Source organism: Exophiala viscosa, assembly GCF_022695815.1.
Source record: "Exophiala viscosa unplaced genomic scaffold EDD37scaffold_7, whole genome shotgun sequence".
Lineage (NCBI taxonomy): Eukaryota > Fungi > Ascomycota > Eurotiomycetes > Chaetothyriales > Herpotrichiellaceae > Exophiala > Exophiala viscosa.
The window spans coordinates 992,321-1,019,839 of record NW_026944359.1 but is presented as its reverse complement, the minus strand read 5'-3'; the positions used below and the strand labels follow the sequence as shown (position 1 = coordinate 1,019,839).

Below are 27,519 nucleotides of genomic sequence, written 5' to 3'. Positions count from 1 at the left end.
CGGCATTGAGACGCTGCGTCAATGACAGTATTCCATACGATTTTATCAGGCATGATACCTTATATTCATGACACAGCAGTCCTTGACGAATAAGTCCTATATGCTCACATCCCAAATCCCCTTGCACCATCCAGATCATCCGTCCCATCAGAATGAACTGTCCCTCTTGTGCCAACGCGTGCTAAGTACCGTGGTATCTGCCCCGTGGAGTCCATCGAAGACATTGGTGGCCGTCCATTTGGGACCTGCGGTCTCGCAAATGTGTGCAAGGCTGCCAGCTGGGTGTTTGTCCGTTGTTGCTGTAAATGCCCCTGGAGTCCGGTTTGCGCGCGCGGGACGAACGTCTGCTTGGACAAGTCGGTGTGGCTTGAAAAGCTTTCATCGGGCTTCGGCAGCCCAATCTCGGTGTCACGTCCGGAGGGTTGTCCGCGACGCCTCAAAAGACCCTTTGCCCAGCCAATGTTGAGTGTTCGCTTCTCTGCGAAGTCATGGCCTTGGGCAAACCCCTGCTGTTTCGTAGAGATCTGCCGTGCTTTCGTAGCCTCAAGTTGTTGCTGGCTACGATATCTATCCCGCCTGCGTCTCTCGAACCAGGCTTGAATGTCCCCAATCGCAAATGCGAGGCCAATCAAGGGCACACTGACTGCCAACCCGATGCCGAGGATATACTTGATCACCCAGCGCAAGTGCAACTCCCCCCCACCAGAGTCAGCAGGACGAGGGAACTCGATAACGTTCAAGGCAAAGAAACTCGCCAGAAAGCTCAGAGGAAGAAACACAATTGTAACAATGGTGAAGACCATGATTGTCCGCCCTTGTCGTGCAGATTCCTGAGCTTGCTTACGTTGTAAACTCGCATGCACGGCATTGGCATGCTTCTGTTTCAAGTCCAGTACCTGAGTGAGATTGTCATTGACGCTCTTGGCTTGACGTGCCATGCGCTGCAGGTCAACAATGTCCAAATCAACCAGTTGCTGCTGTTCCTTGACCTTATTGTAGAGCTCAAGACGGTCACGCTGAGTACGTGCCACATTCTTCGAGGCCCGGAGTGCCGCGTCCAGATGAACAAGGACTTGCTTTTGTTGTCCAAGGACGCTGGTCAGAGTATCCAGCTCGTCTTCAACATCCTTACACTCCACTAACAAGGCGGCCTCTTTATCGAGAGTTTTGAGGTCGTTGACGAACAAGTCGGCCTCCTGATGACTATTGTGCCATTTGTGTTGTTGCCGATGAGATAATGCGGTCCCCTCGTCTTCATCATCGGATGACCTGTCCAGGAGATATCCATCTGAGCCACTGCCGGCCTGGCCGTCGTAGAGGATATTGCCGTGCTCATGGTCTCGGAGCCAGTGAGCAGACGCATCCTTGAAGCGTCGAAACAACTGTGTCTCTTTCCTTGTAAGGCGTCCAATACTCAACTCGAACATCTCGGCAAACATAAGTTCGTCATAGTCCCATTGTAGCCTGTCGAAGGTGCCGATGCATCTCTCAGTGATCACAGTGGCAAGCTCAAAGACATTCCTGACAGGGGGCCGGGTGGTGGAATTGATGTCTTCGACCACGCCTTCGAAGAGGTTGAGAGGATCTCGGTGAGGTTGCCTCCATCGGTCCGGAAAGCAAGTGATGAGGAGGTCGCCAATGATGAAGAGCCATAGCTGATCCACCATGAAGATCTTGGGTACTTTCTTGGTCTTCTTACAGTATCTATACACAACTTGATCAGCATCTTGATATTCGGTCCCGGTACTGTGATGCTTGAATTGATCTAGTGTTCGACGTGGGTGTAGGTCAGTCGAAGCGTCCACATAGCCATGAATCAGCAAAAGGTCCTTGTCCAGTTTTGACAGCTCCGACTCTTCCAACGCATGAGTATTTCCCGGTGGCTCACGTATAGCCTGAGCCAGTAACGTCCTGTTTTCGTGCGTTTCATAGTGAAGATAGGGCATGAAAAGTGCCATGACATCTTCTTCCTGCTGAGTCTCGTTGGGCGTTGGTGGAGGATAGGACTTGGACGCCGGCGTCGGCGTTGTAGGTGTGACAGCACGATTAGAGGTTGATGGTCTTTCAGGACTGGTAAAAGTCGACTCTGATGGCCTTCCTTGATGAACCCAGATGCGCTTGCAGGAAGGTCGCATGAAACGCGAGTGCACCTTAGCGCCGCGATGCTGCTGGCGCATCAGGATGTGTAGTATGGATTTCAAGGTGGAGACATCTCTCGCATTTCCCTCAAGGTAGTGCTTGGTAAGAAGCGCCTCGAGCCACGAGATATTGTTCGCGGGAAGGTGAATCCAACGGAACAGCGGCTTCTTCGACTCCATGTTGTCGGTGACTGTTGGAACGACGAACTTGTTGGGGTCTTTGGCATCCCTCGCATAGAGGATTTGCCAGACAGTGTGCTTGTTGACTTTGTTCTTCACCCCTCCAGGCTTGTTGGCTTTGGTCTTGCCGCCACCCCTCTTGTTGGCTCCGTTCTTCAAAGCTTCGAGTCTTTTGCTTTTGATCCTGGCTCCATCTGGCTCCTCCTTATCCTCGAAGAACTTGACCACAGCTGCTCGAAAGCGCTCACATGCTTTTCGTGCGATAGGATTTGTCGGACCCTGCAGCACATAGGGACGCAACTCGTCCACCACTGGCCAATGGCCATTCTGAGCCGCTCGTATCAGTGGTGTGCTATCGAAACTATCCTTCGTGTTCTTCAAGGCCTTGTCCACTATCAAAATGCGTTGGACAGCCTTCAGATGCCCATTGTCGGCAGCCCAGTGTAAGGCAGTCATTCCAGAGGAGGTGCGCGCATTGACATTGGCATTTGAGGTCAATAAAGCATCGACAGCACGTTCGTTACCTGCCTCTGCAGCCACAATCAGGGGCGTCCAACCACCATCGCTCTTAGCATCCCTCCTCGCATCGGACTGAATGAGCAGTTTGATGATTTCAGGTTCATCATGGCGAGCCGCCAAATGTAGCGCCGAATGTCTCTGGTCGTTGGTCTGATTCACATCAACTGTTCTCTGACCCGGTGTAAGTAGTGCTCCGACGAGTGCAACCTGGCCTCTTGCGGCAGCCCAGAGGAGTGGCGTCCGACCTTCGCGGCCCTCTTTGTCGCGTTTGTTGAGGTCCTTGATTTTCGATAGGAGCAGAGACAAGACTTCCGAAGTCCACTGCATATTGCGGTTCGATTCGGAGGCCATGATTTGAAGAGTGTTCTTGCCGGAATTGTCTTCGGCATTGGGATCAGCTCCGCAAGCAAGCAGTGTCTTTATGACATCGTTTCGGCCACGATGGCAAGCAATCATCAAGGGAGTCCTCCCATCATCGTCTGTAGCTTCAATGTCACATCCGTTGCTCAGGAGAAGAGTGACAATATCATTTCGAGTCTTGTCGTAGGGATTGGCGATGGTACGATGTAGAGGGCCCTTGCCGGGATCACCGTTGGGGTTGGCTCCTGCTTCGAGCAACAGTCGGACGCCATTCGAGTAGCCAACGATTATGGCTTTCGCCAGTAATGCGCGAAGGTCACTTTCATTGATGCGTTCATCGAAATGGTCGGCCTTCAGAAGGCTCTCCAATTTAGTGTCCTGTTTGCCGTTGACTGCCTTGCCCAGATCGATCTGCAGCTTTCGCGCAGGAGGGTAAGCCATAGTATATTCGTCGGCCGCGAAGAGACATGGCGATAGCCGAGATTTTCTTTCTTGAGGTGACTGCTCTTGGTGTTACACGGGAGAGTCATGCAGAAGTGACAGTCCTTTCTGGGTTTTCAGCTGGGCCCAGCCTCGTTGCTAGCGTGGTAAGGCGAGCCATGAGGCTCTTTAGCGAAAAGGCTATTGCTTCGGCTCGCGAGGCATTTTCCCTTGCTAGCTGCAGGGACAATTCGGACTTTCCTGGGATTTTGCGTGCTTCAACCACTATGCAGTTGCAGCACGACCGCAGAAGGATTTGACATAGGTGTAGTGCTCGTGGCGGAGCACTGAATCTCAGATATCCTTACAATTGATTGAAGATGAATCAGATCTCGGGATCTGCCAAGTTGACCGCCTATCAACGGGCCGGAGCGGTGCGTCAGTGGGACTTTGGAAACGAGCTGGACCTAGTAGGTCGACAATCACAGTTAAGCAGAGGACTGATTGCAGACCAAATGGATGAAGGAGGAGCATGGTAAGATATGTAGCGGAAGTGGGCAAGTGGCATGCATGATGAAAGGCAACTGCGGCATGGGCACGCAACAACAACTGAGTGTCGGGTGCCCTTGCTCGACTTCTTCACGTCAATTAAAACATGTACATATCATCTGCTCGTATCTGCATCACTTCAGTCCGTTCGGCCATGTGCAGTCCTAATAGTCAGCAGGCATGCATCCCTATCATAACATGTCGCACTCCCTGTACCTTGGTCTCCCTTTCTCATATCCAGGTACCTGCAGTAGATTCATCACTTAGGCACCTCACCATTTACAACCCCATTGGCTTTATCGTCGCGTAACAGTCCATCTGACGAATAAGTTTTCCGTGCCACTTTCCAATACCGGACAGAGGCCCTGTCTGTCTATCCTTGCCCATAGCGGCTATAGATGCTGCTCATGACCATCATGCGTTGCCAAATGCCATCTCCCTCGCAGCTGGTATCTGTGGAAGGCATGCATGGCCTGCTGAAAGAGTCGTACATTGCCGTCTCCTATTTTGTCCCATCCACGTCTTGATAAGCGTTGGAACCACTCGTCCCAAAATCTCGCGGCGCCGTAATCTCGAACATTATACAGAGAGCCAACAGTAGTGGCGGCTTATTGACGGATCCGCGAAGGTACACCGTCCCATCGCATCACATCATTCTGCGTCCCAGGCGGTGTATGCATTTGTGGTTGCATTCTTCAAGTCTTCCTCTTACTCTTTTAAACTTTCAAGTCTCTTTCCCACTACCGTCCTGCTGCTGCTGTTTCCCCCTTCCCTGCACACTCTTCTCACCCAACACTTTCGCACTCCCCATGAACAGCGCACCAACATATCCACCCAGGAAACGCATATCTTGTGCCTGAACAGCCGTCATCCTCATCAGGTTTTCGGTGTCTGCAAGGTGGGCGTTGAGTTGGGCCAATTGCGCGTGCAGGTGCGCGTATTGGCGGTTCTTGTTGGTGGAGGTGGTGTTGATCGAAGCGACTGACGAAGGACGCGAGATTGGGTGTTTCAGCGTGGAGTTATTGCGATCCATATCGTCCTTGTATGTTAGGTCTAGACACAAGTGTCCTGCTTGGGTTGTTTGTCTGTAGGCCCTCGCATAACTGCTTGGTAGAGATATCAGAGTTTGATTAGGCTAGTGTGCAAACGCGCAGTCACGTGAAACACTGACCTACGAGGCTGAATAACGTGACACCCTACAACTCATCGTCAGCCCTCGTTGCATATCGCCAGTCATCTCAAGTAGCGAGTCAAATGAGCCATGGAAACGAGACTTCACAAAGTCCATTTGTTCGTTCAATCTTTGCTTCATTTATTAAGTATCCTGCGTGGTGAGACAATCTCTTTCCCCGCCTCGTGTTGCCCATTTACTCCCTTTCCCGACTCGGCCATGTTATCAATGCCAAAAGTTACCCATTAGGTATGCATATCAGCTCTTCCGTGTGCTTGTCTGATTAAATGTGTATGCTCCCAACAGTATGCAATACAAAAGGCCTTGTCCAGTCGATATCACCACTGGAGGTTGTCTGGCCATGTTAGCCCAACCCAACGCTCCTATTCTGTTTCGTCTCTCCACAATTCCGGAACCTCAACAAGGCTCTGTTTCATGTGCAACGGAGGGTCGCCCCATCTCCCTGCAATGCTGTATGTACGCAAAAGAATCAAGTCCGAGTGCTCCAATATTCCCGTGCAAGCAACCGCGGTGCAAAACCAAACTCGTCTCAATGCTTTTGGGCAATGGTGGAGAGCACATCTCAGGCTCTTCCAGTCGTAGAAATCGAGAAGCTGATCATTAAAGTATATGTAACCGAGGATAGAACAACAGAAAGTATACGCAATACTGTGCAGTACACCCGCACCTCGATCGAGCGTGACCACGAAAACCAGCGTGGAGGTTGATATGTATCCAGGCAAATTCGAACAATTCGAATCGATCTTACTGCGTTGTCAGCATCTGTCGTGGTGCGAAGCTGCTGGTACTGCTGTGAGCAGACGGCTCGGATTCGATATTGGCGCTCCCACTGTCACCACTCCCTGCACTAGCACTGGCACTTCCAGTCAGACTTTTCACAGGAAGTTTGGGTGGTGGAAATGGCTTGCTCACCCCGGCGGCTTCGACTTGTTGTGGATGGATCATGTTGCCGTGACCTGGCGGATATCGAGGAACGGGTGCCGGCATACCCCCTGGGGGCGAAGGCCTACCATTGCGTGGCGTGCCGGACTGCATGTACATGTCGTTGGGTGGTGACGGTCGACCGTTGGGTGGTGATGGTCGGCCCTGCATTCGTCCAGGAGGCCCAAAGGGGTTACCAGGTGACCGACTTGTTCGCCGACTAGGAGGCCCAGGGTACGGTCCTCCGCCCATGCCTGCACCCCCATTCATGCCAGGGTACGGGCCTCCACCCATGCCCGCACCCCCATTCATACTGATCTCTTGAAGACGACTTGCCGTCAAGGAATTAGCACGTGATTCATCTGTCATGTCTTTCCGGTCGACCGCGCCGTAGCGATTCGATGAAAAGGCCATCATAGGATTGTCTAGTATACTCTGCCCAGAAAGCGGCATGTCGGAAAGAATTGAGGCGCTGGTGCGATGCCGTCCCATGTTGGGTTTGCCATAAGATGGAGGACGCATACCAGCACCATTGGCAAACGTGTCCTTGCGTAATTGACTCTGACTGGTTGTTCGCTTCGTCCGTCGCGAGGTCACGCTCATCATGTCGAAATTGTCAGGGTCGATCGGAGGTGGTGGAGGACCACGTTGGTCCATGGGATCAAAGTAATCATCGTCATCATCTTCATCGTCCATATCCTGATGGCGAGGCTTCTGAGGCGGCCTCCGGGCGCCGCGGATCCTTGCCGCCATTTCCTGTTGTTTAAAATGCATTTCCCTTTCCCTCAGCATGAGCTCTCGTTCTCGCAGAGACACCGAACCTGGACCACCAACTTCGGGATAGGGCCCGGGCGTACTGTCGCCGTCCGCCATTTCATCGTAGAGGACCACATGGCTGAATTCGTCCAAGTTGGTTTCATCATACGACGGTCGCCGTTGCAGTTGCCCGGGTCCACGGGGCGGGTAACTGTTCGGGGGACCGCGAAATCCGTTAACAGGTGGCGGACCTCTTCTGCCAGGCGGACCCATGGGTGGCCCGCGCATCGGTCTCGGAGGCAGGGGTCCATTGAGTGAGCCGTTAGGTTGTCGTGGCGGAGGCGGACTAGAGAGAGAGATTGTTCGAGGAGGTGGTTGGGCAGCGGAAGGGGATTGTGGAAGCGAAGAGGCCGCGGACGCCGTAGGAGCCCCGACTGGTCGTTCTTTGTTGAGCTTGTTTACGTGCCGTAACATTGTGTACAAGGTCTCCAATCGCGGTACTCTTACGTTGGCGGCTTTGGCTAGCTGCACCGGTGATCCAAGATATGTTTCGACCTCCATTGGACGCCGGGCTGTGAAGTCTTGATACATTGTGCTTGACTCTTGACTCGTAGCGAGCATCGTTTGAATCGTGGTCTCCTTGGAGCTGCTTGAAAATGTGCAACCTTGGGCGCGAGCAATCTCGAGAAGCTCGTCGATGACATTTGAAACGAGGTCATAGACGCCGGGGATTTTGATCAGGTCCGAGAGGTTCGAAGTTTCAAACAGGACGCTTGCTGGGTGAAAAGCGATTGGTCTGCATTCAATCAGTCATGATCCATCGTAGCGAAGGTGAAAGAACATACCCAATCATTCTCTCGTATTGTTGCTGCTTGATGTTGGGAGAAACCTTGCAATCGACCTGGGCGGTGGTCAATGTCATAGCCAAAGCTTCCGACATATCTCGCTGAATGGACTCTGGAATTGTGGAATTTTGGCTGGATGGCCCAACCCATATCTCCGTGGCTCCTGTATGTTCAAATTCGCTGGAGCCGATCTGCGTCAAGTCGGCACCAGAGACAAGGGAAAGGACAACATTTGTGGGGAAACGTTGCTCCAGCTGATTTTCAACTCCGAGAGTGTTGGTAGTATTGACAAGAATGCAGGTATGTTGAGGGGTAACAACGGATTGGATTATATCGGCGAGGTTGTAGACATCAGGAAGAGCTTTAACGCAGAGAATGACATAGTCGAAGGCGGCTTGTTGACTAGCTGCCTCTTCAGGAGTTTGGACGACTGAGCACAAGGTTAGCTTTGAGTCAATTGTCTCCATATCAGGGCGCAGCATACCGAATCGAGGTTTAAACCGCTCATTACCAAACAACTGAGATCTAAGCAGGAGTTAGTGGTGCGCAGACAGATAGAGGGCCTTTGAGTTCTTCTTACTTGAAAGAGACGCCGTACTGCGCGACAGTCTGGTAGTTCGCTTTCCAGACCAGGGTAACGTCGCAGGCATTCGTAGCCTGTAGTCTCCAAGAGAGGAAAGCAGAAACAGCGTTCCCTCCAACTATACAACAATGTCTTAGTTCTCGATTCATTTTGCGCGGACTTCGTTGGGTCAAGGAGAGGCAGAGCGGAGGTCCGGAAAAGTGTTGGGCGGATGTGCAGGTGAATCGGCAAAAGTTCAGTGATGCTCACCAGAGAGAATCCTCAATCGAGGAGGAGAAGGTGCCATCATGAGTTCAACAGCACCTGATAAGAAAGATTAGAGCAGACGGCCTGAAGCAGGCACGTCCGGAGGTGTTCGGATTGATCGCAATTAGAGCTGTCCAAAATTATCCTTTTCGTTTCCGTGCAATATGATAGCGATTTTCCTTGCTGGACCCAAATACCAGTAAACGTGGTGTCGAACGTAAACGAGTGGGAGGAGATTAACAGGTTGTTGACGACATCGAACCGGAACGAGGGACTGGATGTAGCTTGGTCGGATGATTCGATTCGAAGTCGGAGGGTGGTGGTAAGCGGCGAGAAGCAATAGGCGTGGGCCTGGGATTGTCGCAGCGCAGGAAGACAAAAGATCGAAGAAAGTCGTTTATAGTGTCGATGCCATATGGAGCAGCTTGTGCTCGCTTGAGATTAACGAACGTGGTCGGAGACAGGTGTGGAAAAGGTGTGGTAAGGAGGACGACGGTGTGGTGTGGTGAGGTGATGGTTGCGTTGCGTGGCTGCGGTGATGAAAGGGAGGATTTAGTTGAGCGGGCGCGACGATTGTGATGCGCAATTCGAAACGGGACGAGGTCGAGTCGAGTTTGGCACCGCTGGGAGGGCCTGCGGTCGAGTGGACTGGCACAACGGAGGTAAAATGGGGACTAGAGGGAACTAACGCTTCAGGCGCCGAGCTGCTTTTAGGGGACCAACTCTTTTCGCGAGGTCTCTTTTGGGCGTTGAGACCGCAATTAATGGGCTAGGGAGCCTAAGGGGTTCGCTAAAAACCTCGTCGGTACTCGGAGCCGGAGAAGTGATCACAGCAAATCTTCGTTGGATGTTCCAATGCCTGGTTTTTCGTCTTCGCAACCCTACCGGCTGTTGTCCTTCGCTGACAGACCCATGTCGAAGTTTTTAAGCCCTTCCCCTGATCTGTGCTCCCAGCAAAGTGCCCACTTCGCACGTTGATCCCTCCTCATCAGTCCGATATCCGATACGCTGCATAGTGCACAAGGGAAAAATTACAGAGAAAGCATATATGATCCGCAAGTGCTGGGTTTGCCGGACTTCTGTTTGGCCAGTCACACAGGAGTCGGCCTATCTATACATTGGTGGAGTTCCCGCGATAGCTCAACACGACCACCAGACGCAGAACAAGGTCGAATAACCATTGTTGCTCCTCGAGTGGGCATCAACAACATTGGCATCAATTCCTGATCAACCACGCCGAGCTTGCTATCAGAGACTCATATGCTCCCCCGGATCAGGCACCGGGAGCACAAGTCTGGCCTAGGCATCAACTAGCCTACCACCAAACACCGCCACGCGTCTTACCACAGAACCCTCGCCGTTACCATATCCACAACAGCTTCCTTAGGTTGAAGCCAGACCCAGTTTCACTCCTACGGCAACTTCGCTAGTAGTGGACGAACACACGCGGCTCGATATCGTCTCACACGAGTGCGGAGATTTCTACTTCCTCACCTGTTCAGATTCCATGCATGTCTCCTCGCGTATGGGAATTGATCACTTTACGTAGTATGATGTGCCTTCGGGAAGGAAGCGTCCCGCAGAAGACGTTATTTGGGTGGCATGTGCGTGCACCCTATGTTGGCCCATGCTCGGCCATGTTGTGGAATTTTCTTGAAGATGCACTAGAAGATCGCCAATCGAACAACACCCAACTGCGTTCGGAGTAGGCATAATTTACGGGGGTGCAAAGGCAAAGCTATCCAAAAGATACGCTCGCCTATTCTGAAACATATCGATCAAGGTCGCTACGCGGCAACGCAATTGGAAGACATCGCTGCGAGACAACGCCAACGCAAGCTTCTGCTGTCAATGAAGAAACATTCGTATGCGAATACCAGGTGGAACATCAAATTGGCCACGTTAACGCATGTCTATCATCATTGGCGACGATACTGGCGCCTATGAAAAAATGTTCCGTTGGCCGTTCGCCGAAACTGCCACCCAGGGCCTGCCGGTCAGGGGATAAATGAATGGCATGGATGCAGGCAATGACGCCGTGGATCTATCCATGGCACATCTCCGTTCGTGGCTGAGACTTGCATACTATGGCAACTCTATTTTTGATTTGGAGATTTGCCTCGAAGATGGTGGTTCCACGGCTGCTAACGTTATCGCAAGCAAGCACTCTTCAGATCATACAGGGTCGGACGAAGCAGTATACCAGCTGTCTGCAGCTAATAGGAGTCTGGTGGAAATGTGAGCTGTCTCAAAATTTTTTGTGTTGCATCTTGGAAACATTTTGTCGCCAGCAATGGTGGGGATGTTGATTGGATCCCTGGAAAAAGGTCGAATCGATGATGATACTGCTGATACATCTCGAGTGGAGCAGCAATCAAACCTCATGTGGTGCTGGAAAGACTCAGTAAGTTACCCGGAGCTTTGCCTGTCCGGCGGTAACTATTCCCCAGGCGGTCGACATAACGAGGTCTCATCAAACCCGTCCCCAGGATCAAAAGGATTTTCTAGCGACGATTTGCATCAAGGCTTCTGGCTTGTTTTCATCCTTGAATCCTCGTGCAGCTTACACCCTCGCGCTCAATGCAAATGCTACGGTTCGAAGCTCTTCGCGGCAAGGTACCAAGTAACCAGTCAGATGTGAACAGGTTGTCACAGCAATAATATGGATGTTCACAAGTCGCTGCTTGAATGCACCCGAAAACGAGATGGCAAATGCCGACTTCTTTCGTCCGTCACAATCGGACTTCCAACGCCATTTCCGTTTCATGCTCGAAATAAGCGAGATATCCGTATCCGGTACTGCTGGGGGGTGTGCCTTCGCTAATGGCTCAGAAACGACTGAAAATAAACATGGCAATCTTTGAATCTGCAAATGCAAGGAATCTGCCCTGAACTTTCGCCGCCACAGTAGATCATGGCGGTCAAACGAACCCCCTATGAAGCACTCCCACGAGGCTAGCCCCCATGCTGCAGATCATCTGTGTTTGGGAGCATCAATTATAGGAGAAGGCTGACGGCTTTTGTTTGTGTGGCGAAACATTCTACTTCATTCTCAGACTGCGACATGTCCTTGTACAATGCGCTCTCACGGTGCTGGCTGGGCGATCAACGTCCGTCTCGCAAACGAGACTGAGGTACAACAGGTTGGTGACCAGTAAACAATTCCTTAGTGTTATGCAGCGTCAAGCTACCGCCCACTCCAGAACTACTATTTTCGGGATTGACTTGCTGTCTCTCACCGCATGCAAGCAGTTTGCCGCAAGCAAGATATCGCCTTGGTGCGGCTGTCTTGGGATCAATCAATCTACCTTTGGCAGAGCAGCTCTTAATGCTGAGACCGAGTCTACCACTGACCGCTCCCCAGGCACCAGCTTGGAGGTAACTTAGTGTCTCAGACACGACTGTACCGGTAGCGTGACTTTCAATACCTTGTTATGGTGCTGAAGTGGACAAAAAGTCGGGCTTTGAGTATTTCGCTACAGATTTTGGCCGTACAGGCAATGGATGCCTCATGACAGCCCGCCTTAGTGCGACGTTTTGCTGTCTCTTTGCAAGGTGCTACTTGCTGACTATAGGTTATTCATGCTTCGCCATTGAAACTCGTGCTTTGGCGTCGCAGCACTTGCGGCACTTGACTAGAGTGCTTAGTCATGTCACCCAGCAACAATATTGCACTCTAGCCCCGACGAAACAAGGGAAGTCCATCAGTGCTTGTCCATGGGGTCAGATAGATACGATTCGAAGCCCAAGAAGATCTGAAGCAACGCGATTTTGTACCTTGCAATAATTCGCTTGTCGGTATATTGCCCTTCCGAGGACAGCCACAAGTCCAAGCGAAGGACGCAAGGCAGTCCGTGTCATCCAGGTCGTCCTCGGCTCCAGGTCGCGGAGGTCAGTGTGTTATATGCCAACCGCATGTCAGAAATCTCGGCTGCGGCTCTTGCGCGTTTCACATATGCGGCCCCAAAATGTCTGCAAGATTGAATTTACATTCGAGAACCTCTTCCAGACCCAAAATGACTGCGCAATATTAGCGGAAGTCATCAACACGGCTATGCCGTCACAACGCAGGCCTCACTCATGATCAGTGTGACTGGTCAGGTAGGAGACCCCGGAATAAGGCAACCCGTAGCCGATGCATGGAGGGGAATTTTATGCGGCCAACACACTTGCATTATGCAACTTCGTGACTCAGCCTCGAAACCCTTGCCCCTATTTGGGGGCAGGATGCATATAATCAATGGATTGTTGCCTAGGTATCAAAAGCACCATCTCACTGGCTTTGCAAGAGCTTTGGTGACACAGTTGAGCAAGGTCCTCCTCTTCACCACGATGCCATTGTTGTAGGGCTTTGAGGCGTGTCTCGGGCTCATAACATAGGATTATGTGTGTATATCTCAGCCAGAGCGCAACCAGAGCTCCGCCAGAGCTCCGGAGCGTTGCTTAACGCCGAGCTGGGCCGCCGTTCAACTTCTTTATCGCGTTAAAGCGTCCATGACAAGCACATAGAGGCTTGGCCACCTAGAAAGCCTGTAGGGTGGACTTCCGTCGTCGAACACTTGATGATGACGGAAGCTATTGGGATACTTGATAGGGCGAGGATCCTGCTTGGTCAGCTCATGTACGAGTAGCTGGCATTATTAAGGCGAGGTGAGGGCTAGTATTGGTTGCTTCGGTTTCCTGGTGCCGGCTCGACCGGCGGAGCAAAAAGAAAACTGCCAGTTTACCTGAAGGGACAGTCTCTTGAGTGGCTGCTGACGGCCACTTGGCGCGTCTAAAGTCTGCGGCGTCGCAGGCCGGGGGCCCTCGCGCCCATTTGTGCCGCGCCCCTGCGAAACCAACGCGCCCCCTGCGCTCGGGCTCGATTGTAAAGGTTACGGAGTAGAGGCAGACTTATCTTCGGCTTTTCTTGATTGAGGCCTCCTCTTGCATCGCCCGCAGTCTCCTTTATCGGTGAAACCTCATTCACTACGTGACCTTGACTGAGGCGAGCGACACTCTCTTTGTATTCTCGCGACCAGAATTATTCCTATCTTCTCGAAAGACCTAATCGTGAATCGTGTTCGGACCGCATCAAGAAAAAACAGCTCCGAGTCCAAGCACCCTTTTACCAGCCAGCGGCTGCTGAGTAGCCGAGAATATTCCACTTCTCCCAACCACAGATATCGCCATTAGACAAGATCATCGCCCTTCGATCCACGTCTCTTGTATACCCTCGACCTCATCCTCAGGTCCGCCTTGACTTCCTCGTCGCCCATTACCCAGCAATGCGCAGTTTATCAGGTTGCTGACGTGAGCCGACTCTTCCGAGCAATCCCATCCAGCCTCACCACGCCCACCGCCGCACTCTATCCCACGAAATCTTGTGAATTCCACTTATAGAAAGAGGGTTCAGCCAGTATACCTTCGAGACTTGACGCGACTGTCCCCTACCGGATCCGATGCCCCAGGTTCTCGAAATATCATCCTAGAACTCGTGCAATATGGCGCGGATACATTTCAACAGTGGTGCTGGCGCTGGCGGTAATGGAGGAGAGAGCAATGTCTCGAAACCGGTCAAGAGAATGCGCTGGGCTACAACGCGCAAATCTGGCCAGAGCGGTGTGAACAAAAGGAGGTCTCTACTCGAGCGGGTTCCCAGAGTGACGCTGTCAACCTACGAAGAAAAGCCTTCCGGGCAGGAAAACCATGGCCAAATATCAGGCGATAGTCCGATGGGCCAGGTGCAACAGGAAGGCGAGTCTTCAGACCGCAAAATTTATGTCAATCAACCTCTCCCCCCGGAAGCCATGACAGAAGACGGGCATATCAAGGCGCAGTATGCGAGGAATAAGATCAGGACGGCGAAGTACACCCCGCTGAGCTTCATACCGAAGAACTTGTGGTTTCAATTCCACAATATCGCCAATATCTACTTTTTCTTCATCATTATCCTAAGTGTAAGTTGGGATGTTACCTGCAGCTGGATGTCAATGCTAACCAAAGCAGATTTTCTCCATTTTTGGCGCCTCGAATCCTGGCCTGGGATCAGTGCCTCTAATCTTTATCTTGACCGTGACGTCTATCAAAGACGCCGTGGAAGATTGGGGCAGAACGGTGCTGGACACTGAATTGAACAACTCGCCAGTTTACCGGTTGGTGGATTGGCACAATGTGAACTCTTCCGACGATGATGTTTCAGCGTGGAGGAGGTTTAAAAAGTCATGCACAAGAACAGTCATTAAAACCTATCGCTGGATGAAAAGTGTCACCAGCAAGAAACAAAAGCGTTCAGAAAAGGACGCGGACGAAGGTGGTCTCGATCGCCGAGCTTCAACTGCCACAAGACCGACTATCCGCACGTCAGCATACTCGGAGAGAACCTCGTTTCATTCCACGCGGAGCGCAGACGACATCGCCATGACTCCGGTACCATCACCAGGGTATAGGTCGAGTTTGTCACCGAATGGTCAACTTGCTGCAAATAGCGAGCCACCCAACAGCGGATTTTCTTTTGAGACTGCGGAGGAGCACCACGCTCTATCGGACAACTCTCCCTCCAAGGCGCGGACTCAAGATCCCGCAAAGCAGAAGAGCAGCGTGCCCCTGGCCAAAGACTATGGCAGCCTTATCAATCCCAGCAAAGAAGTTCCGAATACGGCTCGATTCAAGAAAGATTATTGGAAGAACGTTCAAGTAGGCGACTTTGTCCGTATCTACAGCGATGAACAGATGCCGGCCGACGTTGTTGTCTTGTCGACTTCCGATCCTGACGGGGCTTGCTACATTGAAACCAAGAATCTGGATGGCGAAACGAATTTGAAGGTTCGTCACGCCCTACAGGCCGGTCGAAAAGTGAAGCATGCCAGAGACTGCGAGTATGCCGAGTTCACCATCGAGAGCGAAGGACCACAGCCCAACCTTTACGGCTACAACGCTGTGGCCAAGTGGCAGCAACACGATCCGAAAGATCCGAATGGCCCTGGTCGTGCAATGGCTGAACCGATCAGCATCAACAATCTCCTTCTGCGTGGATGCAGCCTAAAGAACACCGAATGGGTACTGGGTGTAGTTGTGTTCACCGGCCAGGAAACAAAAATCATGTTGAACTCTGGCATGACCCCGACTAAACGTGCGCGCATGGCTCGAGATCTGAACTGGAACGTTATCTACAACTTCATCATCCTGTTCTTTATGTGTTTGATTTCCGGTATCGTGCAAGGTGTAACCTGGGCAGACGGAGACAATACCCTGAATTATTTCGAGTTCGGGTCAATTGGTGGCAGTCCTCCGCTGGACGGCTTCATCACATTCTGGTCTGCAGTCATCTTGTTCCAGAACTTGGTGCCCATTTCTCTTTACATTACATTGGAAATCATCCGATCATTGCAAGCATTCTTCATTTGGTCGGATGTGTACATGTATTACGAGAAGCTGGATTACCCGTGCACACCAAAGACCTGGAATATTTCCGACGATCTGGGACAAATTGAGTACATCTTCTCGGACAAGACAGGAACGTTGACTCAAAACGTCATGGAGTTTAAGAAGTGTACTATCAATGGTACGCCCTATGGTGAAGCATACACCGAAGCAGAGGCTGGCATGCGGCGAAGACAAGGAATTGACGTCGAGGCTGAATCAGCTCGGATCAACCGTCAAATCGCTGAGGCTCGTGTTGAAACACTGAAACAATTGCGAAAAATCTACGACAACCCTTATCTCCACGACGATGAACTCACATTCGTGGCACCAAATCTCGTCGCTGATCTGAATGGGAATTCTGGCGAGGCTCAGGCGCGAGCATGTGAAGCTTTCTTCGTTGCTCTGGCCCTCTGCCATACGGTGATTACAGAAACGACGCCAGGAGATCCACCCAAGATTGAATTCAAGGCGCAATCTCCCGATGAAGCCGCTCTTGTCGCCACCGCCCGAGACATGGGATTCACCGTCCTGGGCCGAACCAACGACGATTTGCATGTGAATGTTATGGGAGAAGATCGGACATACCGTATCCTCAACACCCTCGAGTTCAATTCCACTCGAAAGCGGATGAGTGCTATTGTCCGGATGCCGGATGGTCGAATCAAACTGTTTTGCAAAGGAGCCGATAGCATGATCTATACACGATTGAAGCGAGGTGAACAGCAAGAACTTCGCAAAGCCACAGCCGAGAATCTGGAGGTCTTTGCACGAGAAGGTCTCAGAACTCTTTGTGTGGCTGAGAAAGACCTTGATGAAGAATTGTATCAAGAGTGGAACAAAGACCATGATTTTGCCGCCCAGGCGCTGGCGGACCGTGAAGATCGCTTAGAAGAAGTGTCCGATCGCATCGAGAGAGACCTCACGCTGCTCGGTGGTACTGCGATTGAAGATCGTCTCCAGGACGGCGTCCCTGATACTATCGCCTTACTTGGACAGGCTGGCATCAAACTGTGGGTGCTGACGGGTGACAAAGTCGAAACTGCCATCAACATTGGATTTTCATGCAATCTCCTTTCCAACGAGATGGACTTGATCCTGTTTGATATGCCCGAAGGTAACCTGGAAGATGCTGGCAAACTACTCGATCAGCATCTTCAGACATTCGGAATGACTGGTTCGGACGAAGAACTGGCTGCGGCCCGACTTGTCCATGAACCTCCAGCACCAACCCATGCTCTCATCATTGATGGTGAGACTTTGAAACTGGTTTTGTCAGACGACTTGAGACAGAAGTTCCTCCTGTTATGCAAACAATGCAGGTCTGTTCTTTGTTGCCGAGTGAGTCCCGCACAAAAGGCTGCAGTGGTTCAGCTCGTCCGGAATGGTCTTGACATTATGGCCTTGTCCATTGGTGATGGAGCCAACGACGTGGCCATGATTCAGGAAGCTGACGTTGGCGTGGGTATCGTTGGTGAGGAAGGACGTCAAGCTGCGATGTCTTCGGATTACGCCATTGGACAGTTCCGATTCTTACAGCGCCTTGTCCTCGTCCATGGCCGTTGGTCTTATCGTCGCCTGGCCGAGTCCATCGCCAATTTCTTCTACAAGGTCAGTCCTCCGTCTCCTAAGCTAAACCTTTCATGGCGACCGGCTAACTATTTTCCCAGAACTTGGTATGGACTTTTGCACTCTTCTGGTACCAATTATACAACAACTTCGACATTTCCTACCTTTTCGACTACACTTATATTCTCTTGGTCAACTTGGTCTTTACCTCCTTCCCGGTTGGACTGATGGGTATCCTTGATCAGGATGTCAGCGACAAAGTCTCGTTGGCGGTACCACAACTATACCGACGTGGAATGGAGAGGAAGGAATGGTCGCAGCTTAAGTTCTGGTAAGCAGCATATTTTTGTGGGATGCTAGGATTATCTCTGACATCGCTTTCTAGGCTCTACATGGCTGATGGTCTTTACCAATCTGTCATGTGTTTCTTCATGACTTATCTCCTTTTCCAGCCGGCTACGTTCAACGTCTCGAGCGGCCGGAATATTGATGACCGTGAGCGCATGGGTGTCTATGTTGCTTGTTCGGCCATCTTCGTCATCAACGCATATATCCTTATGAACACTTATAAATGGGACTGGATCATGGGTCTGGTCACTGCGCTCAGCGTTCTGCTGATCTTCGCATGGACTGGGATCTATTCGTCGTTCACGGCATCGTTCCAGTTTTACAAAGCTGGTTCGGAAGTATATGGCTCCCTGACCTTCTGGGCGCTGATGTTCTTGACCATCATTGTCTGTCTGCTTCCCCGCTTTGCCGTCAAATTTTTCCAAAAGAACTTCAGACCCTACGACATCGACATTGTTCGAGAACAAGTCCGACAGGGCAAGTTCAAATATTTGGACGAATACGAGGCGTACGTGCCTCCGAAGGTGGTGGATGTCTCCGTGACTTCGTCAGAGCAGCCTGAGGAGACTTCAACGGAGGCCGAGGGCTCTCGGAACCATGCGAGATACCCAAGCATGGCAGAATCGCAACGACCTATAATATATGCACCCTCCGAGGCCGCGAGTCGCCATCCCCACAGTCAGACGGGCAGTGATGGTACGGACAGAACCAAGCCGTCACTTGATATGCATAGGTATCCTGGGGACTCGACGACGCCGGACAAGCTCCGACAAAGGCGACCCTCACTGGAACGCGTTCGTTCCTCATTTGAGAGGCAACGTCAGTCCCTTGACAAGCTCAGACCGAGCTTCGAAAACAGCCGAGATTTCAGCTCGGCCGCAATGCTGAATCGAATAGAGTCAGGGTACTCCGCCTCCAACTATTCGACACCTATCTCGGCTTTGACTACGCGAAGGACGAATGTTCCCGATGAGCAACGGCAATGATTTTGGCGCCGAACGCTGGAGACAATTTGGTGTGTCTCATGACCTTATGTCCACTCTTATGCTATGATGTTTATGGCGCCTGTCATTCTGTGGGCGGGGATGGAGATTCAGTGATCCTTTGATCAGGCTCACTTAGCGAGTTTACTGTATCGTTTGTACATACTTAGAATCTACAGGAAAAGCACAGATCGTGAAACTTGAGTACCATGATAGAAGTTGATGAATGTGAACAAGAGATTCGTGGGTGAGACAAGACTGAGTCTTCTCGGTATCCGTGTGCTGTACAGTGACACGCTCAACTCATCGTCAATTTATCATCTGGTAGTATCTCTGAGGAAGATTTTCTGTCGGTCTTCAGCAACAAGATCAATGATGCCAGTCTTAATGATCAATTGATGCCAAGGCCAATTAAGCAGCGGCAGCACGCGACTTTCTGGCGATTAAACGCGCCGCGGGTCTGGTTTTTGGCCCAGTACCTGCACTGCGGAGAAAGTGAAAAGAACTACCACTGAGTGACCCTTGTCAACAGCAACAAAGACAAAGATATAATTTTCTACACACTGGAAACGACAATGCTGTGAACATCATACAATCTGCGGGCTCCCCTCTTTCCCTCTCATCCCTTTCTTCCTCCTACTTTCCAACTATGAGAGAGATACTCCTGCCTGCGCAGAGCCACTTCATACGTCGCCCTTCGCCTCTACCTATGCATAGACCGCAGCCATGGCGGAGTTCATAGCAGTCCTACAGTAAGTGTCTAGTCAACCATGCATCTTGTCCCACTCCCAGGACACTGACTTCTTCATCTTTGCAGAGAAATCAAACAACTCCCCCCATCAGAGCACCTTCTTTGTCCGCGGCGAAATGATGACGACCAGGACCGATACGAGGATGAGCACAGTCCCGACAATGATCTGGCGCAAAAAGACCCTGATCGGCTGGCCAGATTTGAAGAGACCAAGATCAGACGAAAGAAATTTGTATCATCTCTGCAACTCTTGGCCTATGACGGACAAGAGAGCGAGCAGTATCAGCGGTATATCTGGGATGTCCTGGACGAGGCACTAGCAAAATGTGACATCTGTATCCGGGAATACTATGTGGCCAAAGTTGAATTTGTGACTCAGTTGAGACAAGACTATGAGGAAGACGATATCAAGACCTTCTTCGACATTATCAATAGACGGGATACATCACGAATTCTGCGAGGCCTCGATGCTGCTAAGAAGACTCTCACGAACATTCCCGAACAGCGAAGAGGCACTGGCGTGTTGGACCCAAGGGATCTCCATGCTCTCTTTGAGGCGCTGGTATGCGAGGTCTTCTTGCAAGACGAAAATCTACTACGAGACCACTTCGACGAGCCCTTTAAGATGATCCAAACCAAGAAGCCGCTTAAGATGCGCGAGATCCTTCCAGGCGCTACGAGATTCTTGTTCAACACCAATCCCATTCGGCTTGTGTGGGCCACTTCGATTTGGACACGCCTCGATAGATGTCCAACAGATCTCGAGTGGGACTGGGCCATCAAGGACTTTCTCGAGAAAAAGTTGCAGCAGGTCGCAGATTCAAGTGACGTTTCAAGATTATGGAGTGCGCTCAAGCTTATTGTCAGTAAGCTCGATGAGCGAATGATCACCTACAGATTGTTCGACCTTCCCAACTTCAGCACAACGGCCCTAAACCACCTCGCGAAGCGAACAAATGCCGTTCCCTACATTGTTCACACATGGCAAATCATTCTGGAGAGAGCACCCGAAGCATTCTGGCAGTCGATGGGCTCCATATCGTCGCAGGCCATCGTGGAACAGGTGTTTGCCAGTCCTTTGTACAACAAATTTCTCCAAGATTCCACCAGCGATTCGGGAACGAGGGCAAAGGATACCAATGTGCTGTTATGGATTCCATCGTTTCTCAGCTCCCTCAAGCCTGCAAATCGTCCAGCAGCTTCCCAAACTATTGTTGCGCAACTTTTCCAGAGGGTGGAGGACCACGATCTCACTTTGGCTGCGAGGATAGCATGCTTCGAGATGGTTGTCACCGTCCTCCTGGCGACCATTGTTAGTTTCTCCAACAACGAGACGGATCGTCAATCTGTGGAGCGATTGGTTCTTCAGGATACCTTGAATTTGATCGGTCATCGTTTGGAAGAAGTTCTCAGGCCGAAGGATCCTGACATTGCAAAGGGCATGCACGACGAGTCACGCAAAGACATTATCGGCCTTGTCAAGAATTCAATCGCTCTCGAGTGTCAGTGTCTAAAGTCGGACTTTGAAGCCCTGAATAAGAAGGAACCTCTTCGACACGGTTCGAGTTCGTATTCACCAGAAATCTGGACGGCTATCATCAACAACCTGCGAGATGATAATGCCGACCTATCGTCGGCCGCACTGATTGGGATTATGCCTTTACCAGGCTTGGAACAGTTCCGGATCAGGGACGGCCAAGAGTTGGTTCAGGAGAAGAAATCGTTCAATACTATCTTCGACAAACTGACTGGAATGGTTGGGAAACTTCTGGAGCGCATTTCGGAATTCAGCCCGCAGCATCTGGATGCTTTGTTCAGAGCTCAAGATACCAGTATGTCTTTGATTGCCGCTCTCTTCTCAGCCGACCAAAGCACATATGAAGCCGCCATTGAGGTGGTCAAGAACATCAGTTCACAATCGGGACGAAAGGAAGCACTAGCTCATTTGATCAACGCGTTTCTGGGGGTCACTATCTATGGTATCTGCTGGACATTCCGGCGCATCGCCAACTACAAGACCTTTGCTTCTGTACCGCGAATGCTCAAGACGGGCATGGAAATTCTCGACATTCTGTGCAATCCTTCCGATGGTCAACTGAGAAGAGCAAACATCACAGGAAGAGACGCCTCGGCCGTGCAAAGCTATTGGTCGTACCAATGGGTTGCCCTTCGGGTGATATACAGCCAGACAGAGAGATGGTCATATGAACTTCACAGCAAAGAAATCATGATCGAGGTTTGTCGAGACGCAATGCAATATGCTCAAGCTTTGTTCGACCAATACGACCTTTTTGCTAGTGTCTTGACCAAGGCCAAACCAGAGAAGGCGCAGGAAATCCCCAAGCTGCTTTTGGATGCGAAGGATGCTCAGACCGGGTCGCCTCTGAATACCTTGGACGCGATGGCAAAATGGCTGAGGTTGCGCGACGAATATCTCGCCGATACGTTGGTCTCGCTCATCACAGGTATGCTATACCGTCTCAAAGCTCATCAAGTAACTACCGAGAGCGACGGTCTGGGGTATGTCCAGGAAGTTGCAACGAAGCAGTCTGTCAAGACTATTCTCTCAGCATCACAGAAGGCCAGGTTGGTGCGAGCATTGGAGAACTACTACGGCCGCCAGATCGAAAGACCCGTTGTGAAGAAACAGGCCACGCTCAATCTGAAGGAGTGGACAGACTCTGCGGCTGTCTCACGATCTGGTGCCTCGACACCTGATTCTAGAGACCGTAGCGTTGATGAGTTTGGCGACGACGATATCGCTGATGACGATCTCATCGAAATTGCCAGCAAAACCCTGGATACTCACAAGGGATCCGTCACCACAAAAGACACGAACCACATAAAGTCTTTGCTTTCTAGGCCCCAGCCTACCAAGCCTAAAGCACCAGCGCAATCATTAGCGGAAGTTCAAGAGAAGAAAGCTAAAGAAGCTCGAGCCTTTATCGAAAACCGGAAGCGTGAGGAGGCAGCTCGAAAGTTACGTGACAGGGAAGCTGCTCTGAGGCTGCGAGGCAAGACTGGCGTGGGCCAACAGACTGCCGGTCAAGGTTCGGGCCTTGCGGGCATTGGGGTGGTGGGAAAAGACCATTCAGCAGGGACAAGCGGTTTGATGGTCTCGTCAGAATCCGAATCCGAGACCGACTCGGACGAAGAGTTGTTCGGCAAGCTACCCAGGCCCCCAACAGTACGCCAGGCTGGTGCAAGGAAGCCCATTCCTGCTGGACCAGTACGCAAGATCAAGCAAGTCCGTTCACAAAAAGATGTGAGAGCTCGACTTGCACCTGACCTCACAGAATTGCACCGGACGATACTCAGTTGGGATTTCTTTGCGGATACCGACCTGCCACCTAATTCGATGAGAGATGATTACACGTTGGTGACAGAGACATTTCGAACACCCCAGGATTACCAGAAGACCTTCGAGCCTTTGCTTGTACTTGAGAGCTGGCAGAGCTTCCGCGCCGCTCGTGAAGATGGTACTTTCAAAACCTTTGAGGTGAAAGTGGCCAACTCGTTGATCGTCGATAATTTCGTCGAGGTTAATTCCCAGCTATCTTATGCAGAGGGGAAAGAGCTCGGCATTGGCACTTCGGATGTCGTGCTGTTATCGAGGGCCAAACAGCCGCACCAAGATCCCAACGAGCCACATTGTTTAGCTCGAGTCAAGGAGATTACCAGAAAGAAGGGTGAAGTGCAAGTTGTTTATCGTGTCTGCGCGTCAAATAACCCTTTGCGACCCTTCCTCAATGACAAATCAACTGTTTATGGCGCCCAGATTCTATCGCTCACTCCGCTCGAGAGAGAGTATGGTGCATTGGTGGCTTTGCAATATTACGACCTTTGTGAGGAGATTATCCGAGCGAAGCCATCGCCTATCCTCGATTACCCCGGGAGTGCGCTGGAGCCTATCAAGAGAACGTATGGCGTGAATCTAGCCCAGGCGAAGGCGGTCAAGTCTGCACTTGACAACGATGCTTTCACCCTGATACAAGGTCCCCCAGGTTCCGGAAAGACCAAGACTATATGCGCTTTGGTTGGTGCAATGTTGACTGGCTTTGTCGAGAAGTCCGAGTCTCATGGCCCACGGTTGAACACAGCCACAGGGCGTCCATTGGCAGCTCCTCCAGCTGCAAAAAAGATCCTGGTCTGTGCGCCTAGCAATGCCGCTGTCGACGAACTGGTCATGAGATTGAAGCTGGGCGTTACCCTTCTGGACGGGTCGTCCGAGAAGTTGTCGGTTGTGCGATTAGGCCGGAGCGATGCCATCAACGCGAATGTCGTCGATGTCACTCTCGAAGAATTGGTCAAGGCCAAACTAAACACCTCAGCGCCAAAGGATCCGCGAGAAGATATCCAATCCGTTATGATGGAGCACAAAGCAACAAGTGACGAGCTGATCGTGGTGCGTGATCGGATTACTGAAGCACGTGGCAAAGGTCAACCGGTCCCCGCTGCGGATGAGCAGTTGATGGACGCCCTGAAACGCAAGAAGAATGGCTTGGGCTCCAAGATCGACACCCTGAGAGATCGTCAAAATACTGCTTCTCGCGATATGGAGCTTAATCGCAAGCGGGTTCAGCAAGAGATCCTGGACTCGGCACATGTCCTGTGCGCCACTTTGAGTGGAAGTGGACACGAAATCTTCCAGGGTCTGAATATCGAATTCGAAACCGTGATCATCGACGAGGCCGCCCAGTCAATCGAATTGTCAGCGTTGATTCCATTGAAGTACGGATGCTCAAAATGTATCTTGGTGGGCGACCCTAAACAGCTGCCACCAACGGTGTTGTCACGGGAGGCCGCCAAGTTCCAATACGAACAGAGTTTGTTTGCCAGAATGGAGCACAACCACAAGAAGGATGTTCATCTCTTGGACACCCAGTATCGTATGCATCCCGAGATCAGTCTGTTCCCGAGCAGGACATTCTACGACTCTCGGCTCAAAGATGGTGCTGGGATCGCCAAACTACGACATCGACCTTGGCATCACAGTACTATCCTTGCCCCGTATCGATTCTTTGACGTTCAAGGAATGAGTCAAGCAGCCACGAAAGGCCATTCTCTGATCAACATAGCCGAGTTGAATGTGGCGATGCAGCTCTACGACAGAATAGTGGCCGACGTTCCAAAGTACGACTTTACCAGAAAGATTGGCATCATCACCCCCTACAAAGGGCAGCTCAAGGAATTGAAGCGGCGCTTTGCACAAAGATATGGGGACAATATAATATCGAAGGTCGAATTCAACACCACGGACGCTTTTCAGGGAAGAGAATGCGAAATCATCATCTTCTCCTGTGTACGAGCTTCGACTAACGGGATTGGGTTCTTGAACGACATCCGGCGTATGAACGTGGGTCTGACGCGAGCCATGTCTTCGCTTTGGGTGCTCGGTAATTCACAGGCACTTATGCAGGGCGAATTCTGGCGAGCTTTGATCAACGATGCCAAAACTAGAAAACTGTACACGGATGGAGACATCGCAAATCTACTCCGACGACCGCTCTTGACGGAAGCTATGATGAAAGACGACGTCGACATGATGGATGCCAATGAATCGACACCCCAGGAAGTACCCCTTACACCAAGTACAACGAGCGAGTGGTCTGGTGCGAAAGAGGTAGTCTCTGCAGGGCAGTCAGCACCGAGACTCAAGCTGCCAGACGCACCTGGCTCAGGAGCCTCGTCACATCAGCCTACCCCTCAGCCGTCGAGGCCGAGCAGCGGTCTTTCCCACCGCTCTTCAGGTTCTGCTCCTGCGAGACCGGAGGCGCGGCGTCCAGATCCGTCTCATTCGGAGTCGAAGAAAGAAACACTTAGAACGGCTCTCAAGAGTGAGGTGAAGTCGTCGAACAGTTCACGGACAGAGCCACCCTCACTGCCAGAATATGCTGCACAGGAGCAGCTCAATCCTGGAGTATATGGCCCTTCGGGTGGTATCAACGGTCTGAATGATCTTGCAAACTGTGCTATATGCGGTTCCTATGAGCATTTCAGTTTCAATTGCGACAACGAAGCGGCCAGAGCCGCCTCTCTTGGCAACTGCCATCGCTGTCATCGGCCCGGGCACAGCTTCACTAGCTGCTCCGCCCCTCGATGCCTTAGCTGCGGCGAAGTTGGGCACACTGCCGAAAATTGCAGTGCACCTCTTAAGATGAGGTTGACCAAAACTCAACAAACCGAGGTAAAGAATCAAGAAGTTAGATTCGGCCGATCCAAAGACAAGGCAAGAGAGCGACGTGTAGAAAAGCAGCTGGGCGAGCATGGTGCGAAGATCCCCATTGTGAAGAGTACAGTTCCACCTGTCTCGAATACCAATGGCGGCAATGTCAAGAGGAAGCGAGATGAATCCAGCGACTCAGACCCGAACAAAGTACGGAGACGGGGCAAGCATGATGGGGTCCCCAAGAATGGGAATGCTAATGGGAGTGTTCCCTCTGGGCTTTCACGTACTCCGCCAACCGGGCCAGCAGGTATACCAACAAACCCTTCAGTAGGTGTACCAGGAGCTCCAACCGGGCCAGCAGCAATAAGAGCGCCGTCTGGTCCCCTTGGTAATGGCAGACCTGGAATGGCGAGCAACGGACAGCCAGTAGTACGCAAGAAGAAGGCAAATGCCAACGACATGTTTGTGAGGAAAAGATGACGAAGGAAGGTGGAAGGAACGTTTGGGCCGAGCGCATCAAGACGTGATGCGGTCAAAGATGATGCATCACTTTGGCAGGGGGTCTTTGGGTATCCAGGTACCCCTGAAGGCGTGCGGGTGTCAAACCCCGGATACTGGGATAAGAGAAAGCCCGGCAAGGGCGCCAAACGGCTTTTCGACCGGAGCTCCTACCGAACCTGAACAGCTTCAGCTTCGGTGAGTTTCCGAATGTATGGATATTGAAAGTGAGCGTTTTCAGACAGCATAGCGACCGGCGTGAGTGATAGAATCTACAAGAAAAATCCGTTAAGGGATTCAGAACGATTTCCAACATGTTCTTCTGCAAGCAAGCTTCGCAATCTTTTTCTGTCACGATCTGCCTCTGAGGTACCTTGCATGGTCGCGCATACCAATCAAGCAACTTAGCCGAGATGCACTTACTTGCGCGTCGAACGCCTCCAACGCCTTACGAGAACGGGCGCACAGTAACTGAGTCGACCAACGCCTTTGGAGTCGTAATACCCTCTCACTCGCGGTCTAGGCAGTGAGAAGAGTGACAGCGTCCCTTGAGGATGCTGCACACCCCGACGGGAAATGAAAGGCAGGGCGCTGTTACGAAAGTTCTCCTACCACTCTGAACTGGCGATACGAAGAACATCCAACTCAGCCTTGGGAGTGCCCCTGAGCGTGCAGTGACCGACTGAAACGGCCTTGTTGGGTCGTCTGGTGTCTTGGGAGGCGAAGTGCACCCAATGAAATCCAGGTCGGGCTGGTGCCTGCAGGAAACCACAACTCGTGTTGCAACTCGTATGACTGGAGTCCGCCGGTCCGGGACTCATCAAACCAACCACCCGTTCAGCCTCAGTCTACCCACCATCCCCCGCAAGGCAAGTGTTGATGCTTCCGGGGAAGGGGAAATTGATCCCAAGACACGCCAAGTGAGTCCTGGGCGGATCTAGATTCTACGGATCTCGGTTTTGTGCTGATGTGAGGTTCCGGACTTGGGGCTGAATCCTGGCAGTATCGCTGCGACGCAAGGGATCGCAGCGCACCTACCCGGTGGTATTTACGCGATCGCTTCGTGTGGAAAGGTAAGGCTGTAGCTAGAC

At 51.6% G+C, this 27,519-nt stretch overlaps 5 protein-coding genes across 5 annotated transcripts; 2 read left to right on the top strand and 3 right to left on the bottom strand.

Moving 5' to 3' along the window:
• Positions 1–104: 104 nt before the first annotated feature.
• EDD37DRAFT_565647 (ankyrin repeat protein) lies at positions 105–3,638 on the bottom strand (the record flags this gene model as incomplete). The annotated part of the gene is made up of 2 exons (XM_062814063.1): positions 105–2,441; positions 2,547–3,638. The coding sequence occupies 2 exons, from the start codon at positions 3,636–3,638 to the stop codon at positions 105–107; spliced, it is 3,429 nt and encodes a 1,142-aa protein (XP_062669081.1).
• Positions 3,639–4,683: 1,045 nt separating this feature from the next.
• Positions 4,684–5,342, bottom strand: EDD37DRAFT_461250 (DASH complex subunit Hsk3 like-domain-containing protein). Its single transcript, XM_062812963.1, has one exon. It carries the CDS (start codon positions 5,197–5,199, stop codon positions 4,891–4,893), a length of 309 nt encoding a protein of 102 aa, XP_062669080.1. The 5' UTR covers positions 5,200–5,342; the 3' UTR covers positions 4,684–4,890.
• A 760-nt stretch (positions 5,343–6,102) lies between these two features.
• On the bottom strand, positions 6,103–8,612 carry EDD37DRAFT_651370 (2-dehydropantoate 2-reductase; the record flags this gene model as incomplete). Its single annotated transcript, XM_062818349.1, has 4 exons — positions 6,103–7,831; positions 7,881–8,310; positions 8,365–8,405; positions 8,461–8,612. The coding sequence occupies 4 exons, from the start codon at positions 8,610–8,612 to the stop codon at positions 6,103–6,105; spliced, it is 2,352 nt and encodes a 783-aa protein (XP_062669079.1).
• A 5,580-nt stretch (positions 8,613–14,192) lies between these two features.
• Positions 14,193–19,013, top strand: EDD37DRAFT_565998 (phospholipid-translocating ATPase; the record flags this gene model as incomplete). Its single annotated transcript, XM_062814078.1, has 4 exons — positions 14,193–14,648; positions 14,698–17,721; positions 17,781–18,010; positions 18,065–19,013. 4 exons carry the CDS (start codon positions 14,193–14,195, stop codon positions 19,011–19,013), a joined length of 4,659 nt encoding a protein of 1,552 aa, XP_062669078.1.
• Positions 19,014–19,442: 429 nt separating this feature from the next.
• EDD37DRAFT_634049 (senataxin) lies at positions 19,443–26,753 on the top strand. Its single transcript, XM_062816828.1, has 2 exons — positions 19,443–19,762; positions 19,828–26,753. The coding sequence occupies exons 1-2, from the start codon at positions 19,737–19,739 to the stop codon at positions 26,408–26,410; spliced, it is 6,609 nt and encodes a 2,202-aa protein (XP_062669077.1). The 5' UTR covers positions 19,443–19,736; the 3' UTR covers positions 26,411–26,753.
• Positions 26,754–27,519: the final 766 nt, after the last annotated feature.